This window comes from Mus caroli, unplaced genomic scaffold (genome assembly GCF_978045245.1).
Source record: "Mus caroli unplaced genomic scaffold, Mus_caroli_1 scaffold_19, whole genome shotgun sequence".
NCBI classification, from domain to species: Eukaryota; Metazoa; Chordata; class Mammalia; order Rodentia; family Muridae; genus Mus; species Mus caroli.
Genome location: NW_028227274.1, coordinates 21,800,014 through 21,821,292, shown reverse-complemented (window position 1 = coordinate 21,821,292; position 21,279 = coordinate 21,800,014). Strand labels below are relative to the sequence as shown.

The 21,279-nt window shown below is 41.9% G+C and overlaps 2 protein-coding genes across 2 annotated transcripts in view; one reads left to right on the top strand and one right to left on the bottom strand.

The window, feature by feature from the left end:
* Nucleotides 1-9,625, top strand: part of Rprd1a (regulation of nuclear pre-mRNA domain containing 1A) — a 47,526-nt gene extending 37,901 nt beyond the window's left edge. Inside the window, exons 7-8 of the mRNA XM_021150946.3 lie at nt 6,251-6,446; nt 6,739-9,625. Of these exons, the coding sequence (XP_021006605.1) occupies nt 6,251-6,400 (150 nt within the window). The 3' untranslated portion in view covers nt 6,401-6,446; nt 6,739-9,625. The remainder of the gene's footprint in view (nt 1-6,250; nt 6,447-6,738) is intronic.
* Nucleotides 9,626-14,146: 4,521 nt separating this feature from the next.
* On the bottom strand, nt 14,147-20,929 carry Rmp24 (ribonuclease MRP subunit p24). The gene is made up of 5 exons (XM_021150769.3): nt 20,744-20,929; nt 20,632-20,654; nt 18,608-18,807; nt 16,120-16,319; nt 14,147-14,653 (listed from the first exon to the last, which is right to left on the bottom strand). The coding sequence occupies exons 1-5, from the start codon at nt 20,818-20,820 to the stop codon at nt 14,500-14,502; spliced, it is 654 nt and encodes a 217-aa protein (XP_021006428.1). The 5' UTR covers nt 20,821-20,929; the 3' UTR covers nt 14,147-14,499.
* Between the last annotated feature and the right edge of the window lie 350 nt (nt 20,930-21,279).

The following is a 21,279-nucleotide window of genomic DNA, read 5'->3' as shown; positions in this document are numbered from 1 at the left end:
TTTTAAGTTGCATTATATTGCTTTTGAGGTTGCCTGGTTAATGGAAAAATCACCAGTGTCCTATGCTGCCTATCAGCTCCCATCTTAACAATACCTCGGTTCTTTTAAGGTTAAACTTAGGCTTGCTGATGGATTCAACTTTCCTGGAATGCTATATGCTGCCTATCAGCTCCCATCTTAACAATACCTCGGTTCTTTTAAGGTTAAACTTAGGCTTGCTGATGGATTCAACTTTCCTGGAATGCTAGGCACCATTTCTGAATGAACTTGCCCATGTTAGTGAATATAAAAAATCACCCAAATATTTACATAGGTGAAAGTGGTGAGTCTACTTCTAAAAAGGCAAAGGTATTTAGTCACAGTTTTCTCCTTGGATCGTGAGTTAGGGAGTCATGATGGCTCACCCCTTTCAGCTGGTGATCCTGTGGTAATTTAGGAGCTTTCAGTTAGGTAACAGTCAGAATACTCCACTCAATTGATTCCAGGATTCAAGAAACAGGTGGGCGCAATGGGAAGCATAAGGACTGAGCCAGTCTAAGTTTGAACCTTTGTTTTTCATTTTTCTGTTGACTTTGAAGGTTCTTAATGGCAATGACATTTTTTTGGGGGGATGGTTTGTATATGCTCAGTCCAGAGATTGGCACTATTAGAAGGTGTAACCCTGTTGGAGTAGGTGTACCACTGTGGGTGTGGGCTATAAGACCCTCATCCTAGCTGCCTGGAAGTCAGTATTCTGCTAGCAGCCTTCAGATGAAGATGTAGAACTCTCAGCTCCTCCTGCACCATGTCTGCCTGGATACTGCTGTGTTCCCTCCTTGGTGATAATGGACTGAACCTCTGAACCTGTAAGCCAGCCCCTATTAAATATTGTCCTTTATAAGACTTGGTCATGGTGTCTGTTCACAGCATTAAAACCCTAAGACAAGTTTCATCTTGTATAGCATGTAGTCTCTACATGTAGAAATTAAATGAAGGATTTAGAATAATGACTGGCATTTTTCGTTTGGGTTAGAGTGTACTAGATGAGTTCAAAGCACAATGTAAGTGATCAGATATAATGCTGCACAGTGGTTTGAAGAGATAAACCGATTGCATATTCACATAGATGCAGCATCTGAAATTATATGGAAATAGTGTATTTACTTCTTTTAGAATTTTTGTGGAGGGAAAAGTCTTTGATTGTGCTAGGATGTCACTATTCAAAGTATAGGTTTTGATATTGGGTATTGTCAATCTAGTCGTTGCAAAGAGGAGGGAGTGACTTGTCTGAGCCTGTTTTTATAGTGTTCTGAAATCTGTTCAGGTTGCTTCCAACAGGTCACAAAACCAGCTCAAAAGAATTAATCCTGGTGTTTCCGGTTTGTTGTAGTACACTTTACAGTATAGCTGAGGGCTCCCGAGAAGTGGGTGGGGCTTTAATAGGCAGGTCCTTCTCTTTGCTCAGTCTTTCTGGCACTGGGAGATGTAGTGGAAATTCATCTTTGTTTTGATAGGTTTTGTTTGTTTTTAAATACATATTTTATTTGGATAGGCTTTTGAGACCGGGTATCACTAGCTCAGACTGACTTGAACCTCTTTCCTGCGTCATTCTTAGTACTGAAAGCACAGGCATGAACTACACTCAGTTCTGTAGATTTTTGGTTTTGCTTTGTTTTTTGTCACAATTGTGTAGAAAAGAAAGAATAGATATAGGATCAAGGAAAGGTGAATAAAAGTACAAGTTCAAAAACCTTTAAATTATTGAGAGTTTTAGAATAACTATATGATGCCTAAAATAACTCTTGATTTATTCTGTTTTGTTTTAGTGTACCTCTTAAGGTAGGGTCTCCAGAGCTCTGTAGCTCATGCTGGCCTGACACTCACTATATAGACCAGGCTAGTTTCAAACTTTAGGCTATTTTACCCGTGCCTTCCAAGTGCATGACCCCATCCAGCTTGGGAAGTTTACTCTTGTAGCCCAGTGGTTCTCAAACCTAGGGATTGAATGGCCCTTTTCAAGGGGTTGTCTAAGACCATGGAAAAACACTGATATTTGCATTATGATTCATAATCATAATTATGATTATGAATAACGGAATTACAGTTATGTAGTAGCAACAAAAATAATGTTATGGTTGAGAGTCACCACAATATTAAAGGACCACAGCATTAGGACAGTTGAGAAGCACTGCTCTAGCTGCTGTTTTTGAGCTAATTCAGATGCTATCCTAGAGTGATAATCACAGTTTAAGCATTACAGATCTGCAAAACTGCCCTTTCTAAAAAATGAAAAGAAGAAAGCACAGAGACTAAGATAATCAAAGGTAATCCTTGCTCAAGGTCATGGACATAGAAGACTAAGGAGGCAGCATTTATCTCCGTCCTGACTGGATGTTAGTAGTTAGTGCTCTGCTTGTTACTATACAAAAAGTTGACTCATACCTCCCCAGTACAAATATGAAGTTTGGAAACAATCCTGTAGTATTTAAGGTTAGAAAGAATGAGCTTTGAAAAACGAACACAGCACAGAGGTCCACGGAGGCAGTGTTGGCCTTTGGTCAAGAGAGTTTTTGAAGTCCTCTATACATAAGGATTGGCTACAGAGAGAAACTTCTAGTTTGAAATCTGAACTTGGCAGTACTTACAAGGCTGATCACATCTTTTAAGGGACTAGTTTACTACTACCACTACCTTTGGTGCTAGGCTTGGGCCCAGGACTTTAACATGATAAAAGTATTTTACCTCAGATTTAAACCTGAACCTTAACTCAGTGTTGAAGCATGACAAGATGAAGGCTCCTTCTGGTAAAGACGACATAGGTGGAAGAATGGCCAGAAAAATGTTCTAGATAGAGAAACAGCTTGGTAACAATGGTATGTTTTTCTGTTTGTTTTTTGTTTTGTTTTGTTTTTCCTTTTGGGCCTAGCCTTTAAGAGCTGAACCATCTTCCAGCCCCCAACCCTTTGTTTGAGATGGAGTCTATGTATCTCTTCCTAACCTGGAACTCTCTCTACATAGACCAGACTGGCCTCAAGCTCTTAGCTTCCACTGCCTCTGCCTCTGCTGGGATTAAAGATGGGCACCACCAGCCGGGCGTGGTTGCGCACACCTTTAATCCCAGCACTCGGGAGGCAGAGACAGGCGGATTTCTGAGTTCGAGGCCCGCCTGGTCTACAAAGTGAGTGCCAGGACAGCCAGGGCTATACAGAGAAACCCTGTCTCGAAAAACCAAAAAAAAAAAAACCAACAACAACAAAAAAAGATGGGCACCACCACACTTGGTTTAGGGCTAAAAATTTTAAGAATGGATGAATGAAACTTGAACTTTGAAGACTGCAGGACTGCAGCTGTGGGGATGAGACTGGTAGGTAGACTGGAGATGAGTGGGCAGGGTCAGAAATGTGGGCCTTTGTAAGTGAGCAGTCGGGTGGGGACATAAAAGACCAAGGTTAGGAGTGGTTCCCATGCTGCAGCTGCCCCAGAAGGTGTCAGTTCTGCTCTTACTGGCTGAGTTAAACCCAAATTAGCACACATGCTTTCTTACGTTTTGCTTTTTACAGTGGAGTGTTTTTAGTAAGTTAGCTTAGATATGTGAGAGTGGAGTGCCTGGCTTTGATAAAGACATAAAGGATGCCACACTGATAGTGATTTAAATTAGGGGAAAATGTTAGGAGAAAGTTGTCTAGGCTTCTGAAAAAAAGCCCATATTCTTTCAAAACTAAATGTATTTTGTTTGTGTATGTACATTTTTGTGTGCCAGGTTGAACATGCGGAGGTCAGAGAACAGTGTGTGGGACTAAGGCTGTAGAGTAATTTAATGGAACACACAGAAAAGAAACAAGTTGGTTACACTAGTAGGTAGAGTTATTTTCAGTTTTGAATAAATTAAAAAAAAATACTCAGGGTTATTAAACTCCAGAATGTCAAATAGAAAAATGTCAGCTTTATTGTTTCTGCCCAGTTCTTACCTTTGATTACACACACAGATCTAATTCAAGCATATAGTCTATAGTGTTATGTTACTATGTATGTATGTATTTATGTACATATGTACGTGAGGCAGGGTCCCCTTTTGTAGCTGTGGCTGGCCTAGAACTTCCTGGGCACACCAGATTGGTCTTGAATTTGCAGAGATCCACCTGCTACCACCTCCTGAGTGCTAGGACTGAAGGTGCCACTACTCCTGACTGTACTTCAATATTTAAAACTAGCCACCAGATGCACTCTTGCTGAAGAGTTGAGCCCAGGGCTTTGCACACGCTAGGCAAGCACTCTATCACTGAGGTGTACCCTTCCTCTTCACAAGTGATGTTTAGAAGTGTGTACTTAAACCAAAGAAACCTACTCCTCTACCTTTTTGTTTGTTTGTTTTTCGAGACAGGGTTTCTCTGTGTAGCCCTGGCTGTCCTGGAACTCACTTTGTAGACCAGGCTGGCCTTGAACTCAAATCCGCCTGTCTCTGCCTCCCGAGTACTGGGATTAAAGGCGTGCGCCACCACACCCTACTCCTCTACTTTTAAATGTGTGTGTATTCTACCCAAGGTACTGTGGTGGGTTGGTATTCTGAGACAGTGGCAAGTGTAAAAAGTAAGAAGGGAGTCAGCCTTTGAGGTTGTCGTCTTTGAAGCATGGGCTAGTGCACCTTGTTGTCAGAATTGGTTGGAAAGGCAAGGATATTGAAACCCCTCATGTTTGTGGTTATCTGTGTGATTTACAGCTAATGTGCCCAGTTCTTTATTCTAGATCTTTCCCTCTCGTTTCCTTAGAGCTGTGGGTTATACTAATCTGACAAATCCTCTGCCTTGCCAGGGCAATTGTATTATTTTTAGAGGAGGCTTAGAAATAAATACTAAGACTACTCCCTGGTTGATAGTATTTTAGGCATCAAAAATAGAGGAAAGTGACTGACAATTCTGGTTGGGTGGTAGCATCATTTGGGAGGCTTTTATACAATTTGTATGGTCCGGACCCTTTTCTGGATGTTCTCAGATACTCATACATAGTGGGACCAGTAGTTTTCTTAAAAACAAAAGCAAACAAACAAAAGAAGGGGTATATTCTTAGAAATCACTAAAGAAATTCAGGTATGCCACCAACACTGAGGTACACTGAAGAAGGGTTCTGGCTATCTACCTTTTGGCTCCCTCTCATGCCTCATCTCTATTGGCTAAGAGTGTAAGAAGGTCCACATGCTCTCTGGAGAGGATTTAAGTGAGGATTTTGAGGATTCATTTAGGGTGAGAAATATCTACTACAGACAGTGGCCAAAGACCATCGTGACTGACTGCCTTTTGTTCCTTGAGTTAAGGGTTGCCAGCCTTTTAAAATCCTTTTTCTTGCTTTTGGTGCACAGTCTGGTGATCTGTGTTCCCCATTGCAAGTTAATACATAAAATGCATATCATTTACAGATGTTGCAAGTTGTATTGAAGAGAGGCTGTCAGAATTTTAAAATGTGTATAATAATGTATCCTTTATTAATAATAGTGGGGTATAGTCATGATGTTAATTTTAAGGCAGTTATATAGATAGTAATAAAAGATCCTAGGGGTTGATATTCTAGCTTTGTTGATACAGTACTTGCCTAGTATACCCAGAATCCCACATTGTGTCTCCAGCACCACATAAACTGGGTGCTGTGATTCATTGCTCTTATTCTAGTACTCAAGTTAGGCAGCAGGATCAGAATTACAGGGTCACCCTTCGCTACATACTGAATCCAAGGCCAGCCTCAGTTACATGGGACTATTTTAAACCTACCACCAATGAAATTATGAAGCAGCTCGTTTGTGTTGGAGACAAAGTCCCAGTTATGATTATGCTGCAGTGGTTGCTAGCAATCACAGAGAACACTTTGAGACTTCAGCCTAAGAAAATACACACTAGCCAGGTGGTGGTGGTACACACCTTTAATCCCAGCACTTGGGAGGCAGAGGCAGGTGGATCTCAGAGTTCGAGGCCAGCCTGGTCTACAGAGTGAGTTCCAGGACAGCCAGGGCTACACAGAGAAACCCTGTGTCAAAAAACAAACAAAACAAAACAAAACAACAAAAAAAGAAAATACACACTAAGTGGCTTCATTGTGATATTTAATTGCATGGCTATTATTTACTTTCACTGCTCTCCTACCTCTGTAGCCCATTTGACTCAAACTCACAATGGTATGATCATTTATTTGCCAGTAGCTGAATAATACAAAATTCTGCAGAGAATCAGCAGAAAGCTAGACTGATTTTTCAACATGAAAGCTAACGAGTGATTTGTTGTTGCAGGAATACAAGCGCAAGTTAGCCCGAGTTTCCCTGGTACGCAAAGAACTAAGAGCCCGGATCCAGAGCCTGCCAGATTTATCTCGTTTGCCCAATGTCACTGGCAGTCACATGCACCTGCCCTTTGCGGGGGACATCTACAGTGAAGACTGATGGCCAGTCTCCTCCAGGGCCAGGACTTTGGCAGACATGGAGACAGGTTAGGTGAATAGTCCTGTAGAGTTATTTTTGTACATTGTTGAGAATGGTACTAACACAAGAAATGACAAGGAAGTATAAAATGTTAAAATGTTGGTTTGTTTTACTATTTTATTAGTGAGTTAACATGACTTAGTTAAAACCAAGTGATGATTTCTGTGTATTAATGAACTTAATGATTATTTTCAAAAAAAAATCTTTTGTAAGTTTTTTTTTGATCCAAGGCCTTGTGAGAAATTCCATGTTTCTATTTCTTCATGTATTTTCAATTACTTTTCTTTATTTTTTTTCAGTATCTAATCACTGTACACTATCTAATTCCTAATGAGAAGAACTGATCAGGAGCTGATGTGAGACTGTTTATGGGATCGTTAGAGCTTGATTATAGAAGAGACTAAATGTTTCAACTTCACCTTACTCTTGCCACCCAAATACTGGTTCTGTGTGTCCTCATGCCTTTTGAGTTTAACACTAGACATGGATGCCGTGTGCAGGGTCAAATTAAAGCCTAGAGAAGGTTCCCCGGTAGCACAGTAGTAGTTCCATCTCAAATGCCATCCCAGGATAAAAGGTCTGTTAAATAAACACTCCCTTGATCACATTATTTAGAACTAAGTGCATTTAATGCTTTAAGAGTGTTGTAAGTTCTGCTGTCCTAATGAGCACAACTCCAGCTCTGCAGCTGACTGCTTCTGTCGGGTCAGTCTTCTTACATCAGATCCCTTAACAAAACACCAGCTGTGGGGCGTAAAGGAAACATCAGGCAGCGACACAATCCCAGTGCTTAATCCCTGCCCATGTCACGTAAACAGTAGCTCTTAGCCTGAGCAGCTCAACAACTCAGTACCCATAGTGCTCAATTAAGTAGCCCAAAACAGTTTATTTCTGTAATGTTTTTGAATGATTATATTTTGGAATTAAGCAATGCTGTACTACAGGGTAGATGTGGTGAGTTTTATATTCGTCTGTTTACACGTGTAAATACACAGCAAATGTACCTTTATCTGTACTTGAACCTGGTGTGTTAGAGCAGGTGCATGCTCTCCAGCTTTCTTTTAAGTTCCACTGTGAACCTGCAGGTTTGTGTTTCATGATGGCAGAGGGAGATGTTTTTCTCCCTTATTGCTTTGCATTTCTCATGTAATCGGAGTCCAAGTAAATAGTCTGTAGAACACCTTTTAAATTTCACAGGCCAGTTATATTCAGTACTCTGAATGGCTTCACTGTTTCTTTCTCAGTATTAGAGGATATAGTTGAAATGAATTTCCATGTGAAGAAGTGACAGGTAATTTATCTTTAATAGCCAGTAGATTTGGGAACAGTGCTTTAAACACTGGCCTCTCTCCAAAACAGAGTTACATGTCTGGCATCACCCCATCCCATGAATGTTCTATCTTCCAATGACAACTTTTGGGAATTAGGACACATTTCCTCACAGAAGCTATAGCTGTTCTCTGTGCGCACCGCTGAAGCTCAACTAGAAGCCCAAACCACTGGACCACGGATATGCTTGTAATGAGCTGACAAGTGGCTCCAGCACATCCTGAGCAGCGTTTGTCTGTCACATAAGGGTTTGTGTGCAGCAGCCAGACCCCTCACACTGGGGTGGCTGCCAGTGCTGCTATCTTTTCCTTAGGGGTAGGGATTGAAGAAAAGATTCAGCAAAGGAGACACACATTACATACCCTGATTATGCCTGTTTTGAAAGTATGCCAAGTAAGTTTTTGTTGTTGTTTTGGAAAGCAAAAGCTTTGTGTGTTAACTTATTTTCAGTATCTTAAACTTATTTATGATTTGCTGACACAGTGATTTATCCATCTAAACTAGATACTTTTCCATTTAAAACTAATTTATAAATGGTATACTCTTGGGAAGATATAAACTCTTTTAGAAGTTTCCTGAAATATTTTCACCATGAAGACAGACTTAGATACTCTTTTGATGCCACTATCTGATCTAAATATTTATGATAAAATGTATTATTTTTTTAAAGAGTGTGATGAGATCTGTGATAAATGCTAGTACTCAAAACCTGAATCCCCAAACCACAAGTTGTTGGTTAGCTCACTAATTGAACAGACTGTACAGTTTGTTCTAGAAGTAAGTTTTTCAGCCTTACAGTCGTTAATATTCCTTTCTGAAAGGAAGACTAAACTTAATGGGCTTAAACCAGGTGTGGTGGTTCATGCCTTTAATTTCAGTACTTGGGAGGCAGAGGCAGGAGGATCTCTGTGAGTTCAAGGCCAGCCTGTTCTGTAGAGTGAGATCAATGCCATTAGTTACATGAGTGAGACCCTGCATTAAGAAAAAGAAGAAAAAAGAAATGGGCTTAGGTGAGGGGTATAAAATACCAAACTGTAAATCATGCACATTTACTCTACCATGTACTGGAGGCAAATTACAAGTATGAGAGCAACCTGGTCTGGCCCTCAAGGGAAAGTATGTCACATTGTAGCAAGGTCCTGTGCTGTGAATGGACACCATTCCTCTTTTCTCCACAAACAGTGCAGAGAGCTGTCGGAGTGGCAATTTGAGCAGATTCCCCGGTGCTCCCTCTGCTCCTACAACACTACAGTAAGTAAATGAACCATAGGGGGAGCTGGGAGCCTGGAAAGGAGCTGAGCTCTGTAGCCAGCCTTCCCTGAGGAAGACCGTCCCACCTGTAGCTGTTGTGATAGCTGTTCACAGCATTCTGAATCAGGATTTTTCTATAAGAAATCCTTTAGCATTAAAAAAAGCTAGGATGATCCACCCATCATGATTTTCAGAGTTCAGATGATGTTGTCTGCTGTCACTGTTATGAGTAGCTTTGTGGTGTGTGGTTCATGAACTGGTCTGAAGTCTGGAGAGGACAGTGACTGGGCCTTCCTCAGTTCCCACTCTGAAGTAATGCAAAAGCCTGACACTGTTTTACTAGCTACTAGGAGTTCCTCCTAGAGATGAGCCCTACTTCTCAGTTGTGCTAGAAAAAGCTTTTGACGGTGTGAATTCAGTTCTTCTCTGTACAGAAGGGAACACTGGGTTACTTAATGGATTTGTGTATACACAGCATCTGTTGCCATCTAGTCTGTGGTGTCAAGAGCACATGGAAAAAGGATACTCCGTCTTTTATAAACCCTTTTCTTTGGCTGTATCTGATGACAGTGTAAGATCCTAATAAAGTTTTATGTTCTTTTTGAAGAGTTTGTGTGTGTGTGTTATTTTCTGAATCCAGTTCATTGATAAAGGACAGGCAGGTGTGGGACTAACGGGAGGGAGTTGGCAAAGTCCTGGGAGTAGTCAGTGAAGCAGAGACAACAGAAAAGTATCATCAGAGGTATTTATTAAACTGCAGGGGCTGAGCACCAACTTGATTCTTTTCTCAAATATTCAAATAGGGCCTGGGGAAGTAGCTCAGTGGGTAAGAGCCCGTGCTGTATAAACAGGAGAATCAGAGTTTGGTTCCCCAGCACCTGCATAAAAAGCTGGGCATGGCTCAAGTGCCAGTACTGGGGGTGGAGACAGCCACATTGCAGGAACACCCCGCATCTGAAGACAGTGCCACAGAGAGCAATGGAGGAAAGAAGCCAACATCCTCTCTAGCCTCTGCTTGGGCGCGTGTACCATGCATACACACAAACACTAAATATTTAAGCAATTATGGAGAATAATGAAGTATAGGTTTTACCGTTCATCATATAGTTGGTTCCTTCCTCACAGATCCAGTTGATACCTGAAGCTTCCTTGTGACAACTCAAGTTAATTTTTGTGGTGCTAGGGATCCAAATCAGGGTCCCTGTATGCTAGGTATATACTGTAGTGCTAGCTAAACCAACACTCCAGTTCCCAGGCTTTGGATTTAAAGTAAAACTGAGAAATATTAGAAACTGTGGGAATTTGCAGGGCAGTATTGGCTGGAGCGTTTGATAATTCAGTTGCATCTGGGAATATAGTTCAATTGTAGAACACTTTAAGCATAAGCCCTAGTTAGATCTGTGATGTAACACGAGAGAGAGAGAGAGAGAGAGAGAGAGAGAGAGAGAGAGAGGGAGGGAGGAAAGGGAGGGGATGAGGACTTAGCTGAGGCTTACTAAAAAAGGATTCTAATCAAATGGATCAGAATATTCTGATTCTTGTAGTCTGGAAAGTTTGGGAGGTAATAACATTGCTCTGGCTATTCCCCCGTCCCTCCCATTCCTAGATGGTATTTGTCAACCTCATCTGGATTCATGTTTCCTATTTACATAAGAGTGGGTTTCATAAACTGGCACATAGCCAGAGGCTGCAAAGAGGTGGGCATAGTGGACATATGAGGGATCCCCAAGGGTTTGCATGCCAACTCTGCATCTTCCCAGGTCTTTCCTTCACATTTCCACTTCCCTGATTAATATCTAATTCCAGCTCAGTGAGCCAGCTTTGCCTACCTCGTTCTGTTAACCATTGGGGTATTTGCTTGCTTTCTCAAAGCACAGGCTGCCCTTGGGTTGGGCCTCCCTGCCTGAGTCTGCTCAGTGCTGGTATTGATTGGGACTGGTTACGTTTCTTACTCTCTTCTTCATTCTCACCTTTAGAGCTACCTTGTTTGTCTCTTCCCTGTCTTTATTGATTTCCTCTTTTATTTACTGTTCCTTCCACCTTCTCTCTTCTGATATTAATTGCTGGGCTTGCTCTGCTCATTTCCTTTCTATTTCCACCTTTAAATCTACTCTCCACATTGCTTTACTCTCTCCCAAGTTAGTGAAGTTGAGACGGTGTGTGTGTGTGTGTGTGTGTGTGTTATAGTTTGTACCAGCACAGCGGGTAGAATGAACTGTTGATGGGGTGTTTTCAGGTGGTGTTTGATGTAGCATCTTCTGGGGCACAAAGATCACTACTCAGCTATATGCGTGTCTTCAAGTGTGTAAGATAGTAGGAATGGGATAGTACAATTTTCAGAGCTTCATCTTCCTAAGTGTGTTAGATAACAACTATTAGCCTCGGCCAGGAGCTTGTTCTTAGTGCAAATAATTGGGCCCAGATTTACAGAGTCACAATATCCAAGGTTAGGGACATACTCCTCTTAAGCAAATCCTTTAGGTAATTTAAGATTTTTAAAGAATGTTGCTTTTTAAATGAACACTTTGTCTTTTAAAGATTTATTGTGCATGCTTGTGTGTGTATGTATACCTGCAAGTCACAAGTCAGAGGTGGAGTTATACACAGTGTGAAATGTTGGATCCTCTGTAAGTGCAGTACACCTCTTAATTGTTGAGTTGTCTGTCCAGCCCCTGAACATTATATCCTAAGCATCCAACAGTGATCCAAATGGATAATTGGCTAAAGTAGGATATGCAACAAATTTTAGAATTACCACATTTGAATTCTGCACTTCACAGAAAAGTATAAAACTGGAATTTTAAATTAAAGAATCCTGTGACTCAGAATCATTGGCTGATTTAAACATATCTAAAATCTTACCATATTTATTTGGAAGTACAAGTTGAGGGGAGGGGTGTATTTTAAGAATCATACATTAATATATGGCTTTTCCCAAATAATACTGTCATGAGTTGTCTTCTATCAGTGAACTCTATTGCTTGTTGGTACAGTGTCTCACTATATAACAGTTTAGGCTGACCTTGAATTCAGTCTTCCTGAGTGTTGGGACCAAATTATTTGATCATTTAAAATGCTATAAATGTTGTATAATTTCACCATATTCACTATACTACCATAAACAGGGGGAGCCTGGGTGTGGTTGTGGTTTTGGATCTGAGCTGCAGTTAACACTTTGTGTTGTTGTTGAGCTAGTATTTGAGTATTGTATGGCCTCAGGTGAGCTTTATGGCCAGTTCATCACAGCCTAGTCTATTGGACATGGATGCCCAAATTAGCAGCAAATGTCACTGGTGCTTTTTCACTGAGCTGCTAGTTTGCATGCCTTTGCAAGCACTTAGGAAGACTGAAGGCTGCAGTTGTCAGCCCCTGCCTCTTTGCTTCTTTTTATGTCCATTAATGGGACAGAACAATTACAGCTATAGTAACATTTTAAATCAGTAGATTTAAAACAGTCTTTCCTGATAGATCTAGTCTCCCCACTGTGAACCTATCGAAAGCGAACTTCCAATGACTGAGCTTACTGGTTCATTAACATGCATTTTTCCTCCATGTTCCCTTAACCAACATTTTCAGTAATAAGGTGTAGTGCTGGAGTTACAGCATTTTTAAATAGTACACACTTCAAAGCATACCATTTAAGTAACAGTAGTTAAGAGAAGTGTTTACAATTTAGGGGAAGTATTTTCATTATGACCTTCCTAGATGTATTTATGTTTATTAATGGTTTGCCTGCTTGTATGTATGTGGATTACATGTAGGCCTGAAGCCCAGGGAGGTCAGAAGAGGGCAGGGATTTGATTTGGGCCTAGAGTCCCAGATGGTTGTGAGTCACCCATGTATGTGGTGGCAAACCTGGGTCCTCTCCGAGAGCAACGAGTGCTCTCCAGACCTCACGTGCTTGTGCACACACCACAGTTGTTGTGTGGAGGTCAAGGGATAGCTTGCAGGAGTTGTTCCTCTGCTTCCACCATGTGTGTCCTAGGAACTAAACTTGGGTCAGAAGGTCTCAGCAAGTGCTTTTACCTGTCAAACTTGCAGCCCTCTGGGTAGTTTTAGCGCCTTAACAGTCAGTGCAGTAATCACTTTTTCAGATAAACCAGCACAGTAGGCCTACAGTTTTAGTTGTTATGAAATATGAAATAAGTGATATACGAAATGAAACGTGTATGAGGTCTATTTTTGTCAGTTCATGACCAGAATTCTCCATGTTTGTTTTCTGTCATTTCAGGAACTTAGTTTCTTATAAAGCTGTAGGCATTACCAAAAACCATCAGTGGTTTAAAATACCATTTGATTTTCTTGTTTTGATCTTCGCCTTAATTCCACAGGTGCACTGTGTGGACAGAGGGTGAGTATGACAACAAAGCACACTAGAAGTCTTGCTTTTTAAAAGTTTGGAAATTATTTTAAATATGGCCTTTTTTTGTGTGTTGCCAATTAAAATTGTCCTTCATTTTTTAATGATCCCTAAAACTGTACAAGAGCACTTTGATTAGCAAAAGGAGAAAAATATTTCCTCAGTAACTATTTTCAGAAGTGTTAGGATTTTTTTACACCTTCCTAAGAAGACATCTTATCATTTTCCCAAAGATCCAACAAAACTAATGCTCAAATTTTTTTACTGAAGTTCTTTAAGACTAGGAAACAGTGCACTGAAAAACTCCCCAGTGATTCACTTTACCTCAACTCCTAAAACACACTGCACAATCCCTTTTTTTTTCAGAATTCATGATCTAAATCAGGAGAGGCTCAGTAGTAGTAACAGGGTGAACTTTGTAGACACATAAGGAATGACTGGCCTGGCTCACTGCTGCAGTGCTTAACCCTTGTTAGCCCAACCCTTGGTACAGTGCTTGCTCAGCAAGCAAGGCCCCCGAGTTTAATCTCTAGAATGGGCATGGAGGGGGCAGGTGTTTATCTTTCAAAATGTGGAAAATGTTCATAGTTAGTTTACTAATATTGTTATGCACATGACTGAGGAAATACATTTGATTTTTCTATATTAGAAATAGTTATTTATACATGGAAGAAACCTTGTTTCCTTCTGAAATGATAATAAAACTTCAAAATCTAAATTAAATACTACCATTCGGTACACATTATACCTTTATCATAAAAACTGTCTTAGTTTTCAAAGCTGTTTATTACATTTATTCATCTGCTGCAGGGCAGGCAGGCACTCATGTGGAGCTCAGAGAACAACCTGTAGGCTGGGGTTCCTTCTGCTCTGTTGGTACTGGAGATAAGATAGAGCTGTAGGCGTGGCTGCAGCAGTACCTTTCCCTTTGGTCATTTACTTTTTGGTCTTCACATTCACCAGGGAGGCCGAGGGGGCTTGGTTTAATGAGGCACTTCCCACAGCACTGAAGGGTGACAAGAACAGCTTGCTTTTGACTTAGTTTCCATGTGCTCAGACATCAAAGTGGGGACAAAAGCTGTACTAGATAGACAGTTCTTTCTTTCAGAGGTCATTCTCTTCATAGAGAAGATAAGAAGTGCCTGAAGTCCAGCTTTGGGCTCTTGTCAGATGCACTCTGACTAAGCAGTGCTTTTAGTTGAGAGAAGTGTTTCTTTCTTTTGCTCCCATTCCTTGAGGAGCAAATGGGTGTTGCCTGTCCAGATGTGGGTGTTCTGAAAGGAGAGAAAAACTCCTGTCAATCACACTGCGCCCAACATCATCTGCTGTGTATACCACACTGCATTACAGCTCCGTATGGACACTGGCTGTGCTCATCGTAGTAATTCCCATGAACAACAACAAAAGCCTCATGGAATATCCAATCCTGGCATCATTTAGGAGGCACTTAGAGCAGCACTTCAGGAGGCATTTAGAAGCACCCATGATACCTGAAAGATGAACCTAGAGGTAAGATGTTTCCAGGCTGAATTTACACCTGACACCAACATTCACGACAACTCATACAACTGCAGGCTTCATTCCTTTCCAGCGAAAGGCCCTGAGGAGGCACTGCTCTACTATGTCTTCCCCACCAGGATGGCGGTGTCACAGCACAGGCACTAGACTACTGGTGTTTTTGGATAGTGCCAGGTGCATACATCCACACACTACGCCGTTTACTATCTAGTATGAGTTTGCACTTGGGTGCTGGGGATCTGAACTCGGTTATGTCTACACAGCAAGGACTACCAACTGAACCCTTTCCTCAGAACTCCTAAAGGCAAATAAATGGCTTTAAATACAGCGAAATGTTCTTTTATCCACATTTACACAAAAAGTGAAATTTCGGTTGTATTTATACCAAATATTGACTAAAATCAGTAATATACAGAAAACTGGATTTGACATTTTAACCCAGTATCATCAACTTGAAGCTCAATATAAAATTTCAATCATTAAACAGAAATAAACCAGTCCTGGCTAGATTTTGTCGTTTATGTTCAGTTTCCTTTGTAACGAAATCCTCTTCACATAGTAGCTGTGGGACTGTACTTAAATCCATGACTATTATACTGAGGGGTCCTAAAACGTGCAGTCTGTGGCAAATCTCGCTTCATCTACCTTCCCAGAGGTGACAGAGAAAAGAGTAATACCTACCATTTGGAAACATAGTTCGAGGGCTTCAGACAACACACGGGAAACCGAGGCAACACACAAGACAGGCAAGTGCGGGACTGGGAGGCACTTATATTTACCCAATGCGATACAGCCCGGCTTATTAAAGACTGCTGACAGCTGCACTTGAGCCAGGTCTTCCTCAGGGAAGCACTGTCCTAGTCCTGACAAAAGGTTACTGAGGACCTGGCCCAGGACAGCAGCAGTAGAAAAGAGAAACTGGTAACAAACTACAGCATAGAAGCTGCTAATCTCTGCCAGTTTAGGTAAGGATGCATAAAAGGACATCTTGTTGAGAGTTAAGAAACAGGAGGAAGGGAAGACTTGGAAGTTGGCTGTGGCTGTGCGTCAGGTGTTGGGAGAGACTGCAAAGGAGCCACATGCACTGAAGAGGATTAGAACTATCAAACAACAACGGGCATGGGAGACAAATGTGCCACAGCCTGTAATGTAATGCATGAGGGGCTCAGGATGCACATGAAACAGACACTTCATGTTTCACACAGCTAACAAGTTTAAGTACCTGATGGTCAAGGAGGGACTCTTGCCTTTGGAACCATTTGTACTCTGACCGAGGTTTGCAGAGCCTGGAGCCGTTCTCTTTGGCGTCTTCGGGCTGGCTTTGTTGGCAGCAGTGGCGGCGTTGCTCTTCAGAGCCCACAGGAAGCTTCTACTCTTACCATGGTGTCTCACTGTTCTGTTGCATGTCCTACAGGTAATCAGCTACCACAAAAAAGAAGTTGGTCCTGTGAGTTCTCTGGTAACTCAATATAACCATGTTTCCCCAATTCCTATGTGAGTATGACAGAGACAAGTTAGCACAGAGACTGTCCTCTGGGAGCTTGCAATCTATGGAGGAGTCAGATAAGACAAATTCAAAACAATAAAATTGCCAACGAGAAGGTGCTGATTAGGCATTTATATTTAAATACTTTAAAAAGACAACAGGCTTGGGGGTAGTGAGACACCCTGAGCCCCTAGTCCTATAGAAAGAACTATAGGTAACTAAGGAATGTGGAAAGCAGGAGGAATCGTTTTCCTGGGAGGGAGCACACCAATTGGCTAGCCCTGAAAACATACATAGCACTATATCGATGGAGCAGGTTATAGTTAGGAGTATATGTGTACATACATATATACATATATACATATACGCATGTAGCAGAGAAAAAAGGCCATGAATTTGAAAGAGAGGAATGAAGGGTTCTGGAAAGTTTGAAGGGAGGAAAGGGAAGGAAAAATGGTGCAATCATATTTCTACCTCAAAAATAAAATAATTTTTAAAAGATAATGGACTCATTATGAAACTGATTTGTGTAGGAGCTAGGGATAGGAGGGCATTCACTAACTCTTGGATGTTCTTTTTAACAGCAGGAGAGATTTACTGTTTTCTAGCTGGTGAACTTTAGTTCTTTTCTCAATAAAACAGAGCCGATCACTGGCATTTTAAGTAGCACCTTTGAATCCATAGTGACTATGTTAAATGCTAGTCTGACTAATAAAACCCTTCCATTTCCATCAATATTTATTGTTATTTTATGTTTATGGGTGTTTGTTTGCATGAAAATATGTGCACCATGTACAAGACTGGTCCCCTTGAAGAGGCCAGAAGGTACAGAAAGTGTGTTGATTATGGGAATGGCTGATGGGAACCAAACAGGCAGCGAGTGCTTTGAGCTGTTAAGCCATCTCTCCAGCCTCAGTAGGATGCATTGCCAAGACATGGTCCACTTTGTACCTAAATGCCTTTTCTACATAGCCTATGTCTCAACAGAATTTAAGCTAGTTACGTGAGACGTACTCAGATTTCAAACAGACAAAAATTCAAATAAAGATCTATGTGGTGATTTGAGTGAGAATGACCCACTTAGGCTCATAGCTTCAACACTTGGTCCCCAGTTAGTATAGCTGTTTGAGAAAGACTGGGAAGTTGGACTGAAGGCAGGCTTTGAGGTTTCAAAGAAGGTGACTCCCAGTGTCTGTCTCTGCCTTAAGGTTGTGGATCAGGACATGAGCCCTCAGCTGTTCCTCCACTTGGCCAACATGGACTCTAGCCCTGTGAAGCAGTACGCATAATTAAACACTTCCTTTTATGAGATGCTTTAGTCAGGGCGTTCTGTCACAGCAACAGAAAAGTAACTAGAGCAGTCTGCATAGATGAAGGCCTGCTGCCTTGTAGTTTTTGGAAAAAAGCTATATACAGATGCAAATCTTCCTAGGGGAACATTCTCAACAGTTGGAAATAGATTCCCAATATATTGATCTGTTTTCTAGTAAGTTCCTGTGGCAGGAAGCTCATAGGTTGAGGTCACCTAGGCTACACAGTGGGTTTAAGGCCAGTCTGGGCTACATAGCAAGACCTTACCTCAGTGCCTGCATACACTTGAGTAAGTTGGTAATGTTCACACAGAGCATGCAAAATAGAAGATATACTTGATAATGGTCTCCATCTAGTAAGCCTTTGGGAATTTTTGTTTTATTCCATTTTATACACTAAACACTTTGCTGGGTGGACACGTGCTGACCCTGGGACTTCATACATAAGATGAGTGAGGAGGGAATTATTTGTTACTGAAGAAATGATTAAATGGTGACTGAGCTTGTGAGTGTGACTGCTAAACATAAGGAATTCTCAAAACAGAAAATACTGCGCTCAACAGCGAGGTGAGAGCACGTAAGAGCATCAATCCTTGGTTTTGGGGAATTATCAAAAATTAAAACTAGTCAGTGTGATAATGCACATGTTTAATCCCAGCACTGGGGAGGCAGAGTCAGGCTGACCCTGAGTTCGAAATCAGTCTGGTCTACAAAGCAAGTTCTTGGACAGCCAGGGCTTTCAGAAGCCCTGTCTTAAATTATACTCTCGGTGACTCACTACCACAGAAACATTATGTGTGCACTCTAACACTCCAAATGAACAACTAGAACTTAGCTCTGGTCAGGCTGATTCTCTCCCCAAGGGAAAGAACACAAAACGACACTGGTTTTTATGTACTAAACTGCAACCTTACCAGCACACTTGTAGAGTCTTTATACTTTCTCAACAGCTTCGCTTCTTTAAAACTGAGTGTATCATTTCTTGCTTCCCGATTAAGAAGTTTCTGTATCTTTGGTGTCAATTTGGCTTTAGGTTTGAGGCGCACTCTAGAGTTATCCAGAACCAACAATTGGAAGCAGTGTGGACATGTTTCCTGAAAAGTGCTGTTATCCTCTACAAATAAACAAATAAATAAAATTCACAGTTTGCAAGTCAGAATATTTTGTTACCTCAAACAACTGGTATCATAAGTGGGGGAAAAAACATACTGATGCTATCAGCAGATACAGTTTCGTGAAGCAAACTCCAGATATGAAAATGCATAAAAGCAAACTGTCAATAATGTACTTTACAGAATTCTCTAATTTCCCCATCCACTCCTGCAGCAGCAGGTAGGCAGGTCACTGGCCTATACTTCTCTGTTCATTTGTTGCTTAGTTATCAACACATTTACCACAAAGCAATCGGCACAGGATTTTTCTTCCCTTCCTTCTCTACCATCAATACAACTAGTACTTTTCTGTGTACTGTGAACAGAGGACAACTAGATGACATAGACCAGCACATGTTAATGCTGGGCCAAGGGATGGGACTAATGAAGGAGGCGCAGAGGCTGGCAAAGTTATTGTAATTCAAAGAAGGATGTTTAGGGAAGCGTCATCAAATGAGCATTGCAGAGAAAAATGACAGCAGGCAGAAAGTAGCGTTCCAGGCACGATAAGGCATCTGCAAAGCCCAGGAACACAACAGCATGAAAGTCGACCATGGTTGAAGTTGAGTAACCAACTGGAAGTATGTCACGGAGGTTATGTGGCATTCCAGCTTAGAAAGAGACTGCAGAATGCCCTCTGACAGCCAGCAGTAATTGTTTGGATCAGGTTGCAAGCATGAATAAAAAGTGGGTCAGTGGGCTGGTGAGATGGCTCAGCAGTTAAGAGCATTGATTGCTCTTCTGGAAGTCATGAGTTCAAATCCCAGCCACCACATGGTGGCTCATAACCACCCATAATGATTTGGGCCAGAGTGAGCCTGGAGGTGCGGGCGGGGGTAGGGGGGGCAAACCAAGAGGGAGAAGGGAAGGGGGGGGGAGTGGGTCAGTTGGGAGGTATTTTAAAGTCACTGTGATTTGTTAGTACAAGGTAGACCAAGGGTTTCAAGAAATAGCCCCAAGATAAAGACAAGATCACTGTTTACTAAGGTAAGAACTAGTTGTTTAAAAAAGGAGGGGTGAAGACAGGAAGGTCTCAGTATATTGTAGCCAGTCCCAAGACTGAATAAAAAAAATGTCATCTAAGAACTGAGTTCTGGGACACAACAATGTTTGGCTCTTGGAAGATTATTAGGAAAACCAAGAGATACAGGAGTAAGAGGTAGATGCCTGGAAGACAGGTGGAAACTACTGAAACCCTGATCAATGTGGTGCTGTTGAGTTGGTTCAAGGGATCAAGGCACTTCTACCAAGCTAGACAACCTGAGTTCCATCCACGGGAACCCATCCAACAGAAGGTCTAGATTCCATCACACTCTTCTGGTCACCAGGCTCCCAAATGATGCAGATATGAGGGCAAAACTCAATAGAATAAAATTTAAAAATAAAAGCAGATCAAGGGGCAAGGGAATGGCTTAGGGGTTAGGAGTATTGGTTGCTCTTTGCAGAGACTCGGGCTTAGTTCTCAGCACCCACATGGGGGCTAAGGGCCGGTTTTAAATGTGGCTCCAGGGGTTTCGACGCCCTCTTCTGGTTTCCGCGGCATCAGGCACGCATCTTGTGCCCAGACAAACACAAATCATCAAAACACATTTAAGAATAAAATAGACTGATCAATGTATCTAGTGCTAAGGATTAAGACATTAAGAAATCTGGGGTTTTCATGCAACTGAGAAGCCAGGAGTATTTTTTTTTTTTTTTTTTTTTTTAATGAGACAAGTTGATCACCCTTCTCTTTTGGACCACTGGGGTGGCAAGGGCCGTATCCACGGCAGTCGGCGTTCTCCTACCGTGTGTCGAACTGTAGGCCCATCTGCAAAAGAAAAGCGGGGGTGAGGCCAGGACACCGTGGCTGCCCTCCCGCCCGCCTGCCCGCTCGCCCATCCTCCGCCCCTCTCTTACAGGAGGTACCGGGCCTGGCCGGGGCAGCTTCCCACCAGGCCCCGAGCAGCCGCTTCAATGTAATACTTCTGCCGCATCGCTCGAAAGCTCAGTCGCCCAAACGCTGTGAAAGAACTCCACGCCGGAAGTCGGCTTTCTCAGTGTAACCATCCTAGGCCTCTGCGCTCAAACTCCCTCCGGAAACACGCATTCGCGACACAGGAGTTCCGGTCTCCTCCGTGTCGCGTATGGAGTTCGAGGTCATCTAGCTTATGACTTGGGTCTTGTCGTCTTACCCCGGTCCCTGTCCCCACCCCCACTACAACATCCAGAACGAAGTTCTTGTACCCAGAATGGTGACAGGCTCCGGAGCCCAGGGCTCCCCCGGCCACACTGACTTCCTTCCTCTTCTAACCATCAAGTCCAGATTTTTCTGGGTAGCTTAACAAGGTTAATCAATTAACTACCATCAGGTGTTTTACTTTCTAGTTTGGTTTCTTTTTTGAAAAGAGATTTATTATGTGTATGAGTGCTTTGTCTGCTTATAATGTATGTGC

Coding starts and splice junctions, on each gene's coding strand:
- Rmp24 (XM_021150769.3), bottom strand. CDS start 20,820: ATGCGGCAGAAGTATTACATTGAAGCGGCTGCTCGGGGCCTGGTGGGA. Junction 20,655..20,743: donor GGCCAGGCCCGGTACCTCCT/GTAAGAGAGGGG, acceptor TTTCTTTTGCAG/ATGGGCCTACAGTTCGACAC. Junction 18,808..20,631: donor GGCCTACAGTTCGACACACG/GTAGGAGAACGC, acceptor GTTTATTTGTAG/AGGATAACAGCACTTTTCAG.